At 40.2% G+C, this 4,382-nt stretch overlaps 1 protein-coding gene across 2 annotated transcripts; it reads right to left on the bottom strand.

Annotated features, from left to right (window-relative positions):
- On the bottom strand, positions 1 to 3,044 carry cd83 (CD83 molecule). Of its 2 annotated transcripts, XR_013932989.1 has the most exons (6): positions 2,852 to 3,044; positions 2,614 to 2,759; positions 1,694 to 1,922; positions 1,458 to 1,561; positions 949 to 1,311; positions 1 to 410 (listed from the first exon to the last, which is right to left on the bottom strand). XR_013932989.1 is itself a non-coding variant. In XM_080425619.1 (5 exons), exons 1-5 carry the CDS (start codon positions 2,892 to 2,894, stop codon positions 1,150 to 1,152), a joined length of 684 nt encoding a protein of 227 aa, XP_080281745.1. In that variant the 5' UTR covers positions 2,895 to 3,044; the 3' UTR covers positions 1 to 1,149. The 2 variants fall into 2 exon arrangements, 1 of the variants encoding a protein (XP_080281745.1); XM_080425619.1 differs by having other exon boundaries at positions 1 to 1,311.
- Between the last annotated feature and the right edge of the window lie 1,338 nt (positions 3,045 to 4,382).

The raw sequence follows: 4,382 nt of genomic DNA, 5'->3' as shown, positions 1-4,382 counted from the left end.
GTAGCCTACTCATTCATACAATAAGGTGACTACAGCGCAAAAAGTGCATAGTTGTTGCTTTTCAGTGTAGTAGCTGCCACTTAGTTAGTTCACAGTATGCGGTCAGTTATCCATTGAAATAATGATTTACATTTAAGCCATTTACCATCTGGCAACAAGGTCAGCGGAAAGTAAACACTTTTACAAACAGGTACAGGAAAATAAATATATAAAAAAGACTGGGGAGGAAATTAGGTGGTGTGGAGCAATGGTGCATTGAATTCGTTTTGGGAACATTACAACGCAGATCAAAGTATACATTTCCAGGTTCTGCATTCTCAAAGGACAGGATTGAACAGCATCTCTCTGGTCATGTTGTGCTATTTACCATGTGTCAGAAAAATTTAAACACTAACTTTCAACCTGCGTCCCTATTTTGGGCATGTTATTATAGGTGAAATGTGTTTTTCAAAATTATGTTTGTCCAAAAATAGCCAACCTACAAGTTCACAATGCGTTGCATTGTGACGTGTTGTGACCTTGTAGATTGGCACCATGAGCATGAGACACAATGAAAATAGGCAACATCTTGTCATTTCTTCGCAGTGTTGTAAGAACTAATTTTCAAGCCAAAATTGCATCGTTTTTGTTGGCAAGGGACACCATCGTGCGATGGCGTATAAATAATATTCTCCATAAGGCTCACCATATGGCAACAGAGCTTCATCAACAGCAGCTGGAACAGCAGGGGGGGAGAGTTATGTGTGTCATTCATGCTTTTTATGACATGGCACTGAAGGGGTCAGCAGCCAGTCTATGTATGTACAGTACAGTATATCCCCAAAACTTTTGTGTCTGTCCGTCCTCCTGTCCATCCTTGGCTAATTTCACGAACACAACACCAATCAGCACCATTGGCACCAGTAGCCAGGAGATCCCAGAATATAGTTACATTTTTGTGATTTTCACATTTCGTGAATTCATAGTCTCGAATTGTGGTACTCCATATTTGGGCAAGACTGGCACCATCAGTATGACCATACCTGGCTAATGGTCTGGAGCAGTGTGGAACTCCATATTAGGGCAAGATTTAGGTTCACCACCTGTCCTTGTGGAGATATGCGCTCTGTGGACTGGTGTGCCCCTTTCTTGCCGTATGTAGTTTTGAGTTCAAACACATATTTCTTTCAGGTTCGATTTCAGAAACTTGGTACCCAAAGTATGGATCAACATTAAGTCCCTCTTTCCTAGTGGTTTAAATGGTGAATTCGAGGATATTTCTTTGTGGGTTGTAGTAGTGTTCTTTTCTGTGAGTATTTTCCTCAGACAGGACTGCAATGGAGTAAAGAAAAGATGTTCAGATTAGGGATACAACAGAATACTGAGACAGTTACTCAAAGAACTGGCCTTCTACTTTGTTGAATGGTCAATCCAGTTTATATTATACAGTTGTTTGACAGGTCATGATATTTACTTACATAACTTATGCAGAATATCAATAGAGACAGTATCAGCAGTACTGTAGCAAAAATCACCATGTAAACATCTTCCATCTGGTCGTCTGATGGACTGTCAGGACAACCTGTGAATGAAACCATTTCAAGTTACTGCGGTTAATGTTTCTCCTTGCATCATTTGCTGTGCTGCGCTAACCAACAGACAGACAACAGAATTTCTAGAAAAATGCTGTCAGAGAAGTGTCTTGGATCAGTACCTGTTACAGTGAGGTGGACCTGTCCTTCCTGGTTCTGTTCACCCACTGGTGCAGACAGGACGCACTTGTACGTGCCGCTGTCTTTGCATGTGAGGTTTTTCAGAAGGATATCCCGAGAGTCATCCCACAGTTCCACTGCTCGCTCCACACCAACGTACCATTGAGTGGTGCCATTAGGAAGACTTCTCATCAAGAGCCCGTTCAGTTGAAGTTCGGCATCATCACCTATCTGTGAAATTAGCACACCATCACTAAAGACCTGCCTTTAAAATTGACTGTTGACTTGAGTGTTGATTGTTTTATTTTTATTTCACTTTTTTATTGCTCTTTACAGCTCAATTTACATCAAACTTTGAACTTTAGGAATCCTTTTTTACTTGATTTGGGGTGAAAGTTGTAAGTACCGTGCTATTATGGCCTGTTATTACACATTACACATTAGAGTTAAAGCGGCACTATGTAACTTTTTCTTATGAATAAAATGTAATTTTGTCCAATCTGTATTGTTGAGTATGTTTAGACAATATAACTTATACAATTGGGGTGGTTGTATTTTGTCTCCCTGCTCTTCTATTGAGACATTTAGATCGTGTCAAAGGTCATCTAGACACAGGATCTGACACGAATTTTGACCTGAAGGTCAAGATAAAATGTATCCCCTGAGCAAGCAGGCAGGCTCCATTACAGTAGCTCAATTGTAAAAATGTCAGCACTTGTGCAGGAAACTGGGTTCAAATCCGGGGTAGAAGAGGAAAGTTACATATGGTAGTGCAGCTTTAAAGGAAGTTATTATCTTGAAATCCAACCAATTAGATTATGCCATGTCGATCGAATCGAATGTATCTAAAAATAATTAACTATAAGTAAATCTAATGAAAATATAAATACACATGCATATAACATTAACAAGTTGGACTTACCTTATACCACGTTACAGCACGATACTGGACCCCACTGTTTTTCTGACCCCAAAGAGCTGTACATCTCAAGACACAATCCTCTCCACAGTTACACGTCGTCTCTGCCCGCATGTTGTTAATTGCCACACAGTCAATGTGAGAGATACCTGATGAAAACAATTTACAGTCAGTGAGACCTTGCTTTTCCCCCTTCAACTCACCGAGATGGGGACTTTGGCTTTAGATTGAAAATACTCACACAATGCAAATAACACGACCCAGTGCATCATAACTGAAGGCATATACAGGCTGTAGGCTATTTACAAATGAAGACAGGCTACAGAGATAGTCAGACAAGAATAGTATAGGCTCTGAACTCTCTTGTTAAAAGTATCCACTCTTCTTATACTCCACTGTACCAAACTCCGTTATATATAGGCTACTGGAACATGAGAGTACCTTATCTGTTTTCATTGTCCCTATTGCTTTTGTTTCCCTTTCAAAAATCCCCAATGTGTGGGCGGGCGTACGTTCCGGTTTCACAGCTACAGTCAGCATTGCCACAAGTTGCCAGATATTGCGAGAGAAATAAGCAACTATGGGGGGGGGGGGGGGGGTCCGTGGACATTGGACAAATACATTAATTTTGGGGTGTCCTTGTTTGAAAAACACTGTTTTAAACAACATTTTAGGAAGCCAGCCCAAAAAGAAACAAGCCCAAAAAACTGCAACCCCCGCGGTCTGCCAATATTTACAATCAACTTTACAGATAAAGAGGCCCAAAGTCGCTTATAATAAGCGGACATGGCAACACTGGCTATGGCATGATCAACAGCTCGCACATGGCTGTTCTCAGCTCCAACCTGTTACCTGCACTGACCATAGAGTTATAGCCTAGGCACTGACTAGAAGGACGCAGGCGTAGTGTCGCTCCGATCCAGATATAATATAAATATAATCCGATCGGACCCCATGTGTGAAAATAATACGTTTTACCAAGCTGAACGGATAGTGCCTGTCAAAATATGAGACTATTAATGACTGTGTGCCTGTTTGCTTATGTGCTTGATCTTGGTGAGTACAATTCTACAAACTATAGAATAACATTTAGACAGTCCGTTCATTCTGTTTTTAGATATTTGCATTAAAGGGGATTGATGGAATACCGGTAATGCAATGTAAACTGTTATTGTTTTATTATTCTGGACTATTTATATATATTTTTTTCTTTTCTTTTTTGTATTGCTGGCATTCATTTAAGAAGTTATGTCACTCATGCCTGTAACTGTAACTTTAAAACAGGTTGTCATCTCTAGGTAATGATAGAGACTGCTGTCATTGTGATGCAGAAGATTGGGTTGCATTAATATCGCTGAGTTAAGATTATTATGCAAACAAGTGTTTTGTTTATTGTGTTTTTGCATCAAGTAGTACTAGTGAAAGTAAACGCTGTAAAAAGCCCCTGGAATTCCACTAGTCATGATGTCATGTCAGCTGTCAGGTAATTCCCTGGTGGTATTTCCCCATTGTCACTGCCAGACTCAACGTGTCTGTGACGTCACAGAACCGATAGACTGTGGTGAGTGAGGCTAGAGTTAAACATAGATACAGATGTATTTAATTTAGTCATGAGTTAAGGGGAACCGTAAAAGGAAAAAGTATAACAATCCTGCGGCTGCCACAAGTAGGGCTGGGCTATAGCCTTATAGATCAAGACTCTCGTAGATGTATTTCATCGATTTTGACATTTTTATATCTACGAGTCTTAGCGACCACCCCCCCAGATTTAA

This window comes from Gymnoscopelus braueri (assembly GCF_963280865.1).
Source record: "Gymnoscopelus braueri genome assembly, chromosome: 4".
In the NCBI taxonomy this organism is placed as follows: Eukaryota; Metazoa; Chordata; class Actinopteri; order Myctophiformes; family Myctophidae; genus Gymnoscopelus; species Gymnoscopelus braueri.
This window is presented reverse-complemented; position numbering and strand designations above follow the sequence as displayed.

Bases quoted from the DNA above. Each gene is read 5' to 3' on its own strand.
- cd83 (XM_080425619.1), bottom strand. From the start codon at position 2,894: ATGCCTTCAGTTATGATGCACTGGGTCGTGTTATTTGCATTGT. The intron at 1,923-2,613 runs GTAAGTCCAACT...CTAATTTCACAG, and splicing joins GTGCTGTAACGTGGTATAAG to ATAGGTGATGATGCCGAACT. The intron at 1,312-1,457 runs GTAAGTAAATAT...ACTCCATTGCAG, and splicing joins TGATATTCTGCATAAGTTAT to TCCTGTCTGAGGAAAATACT.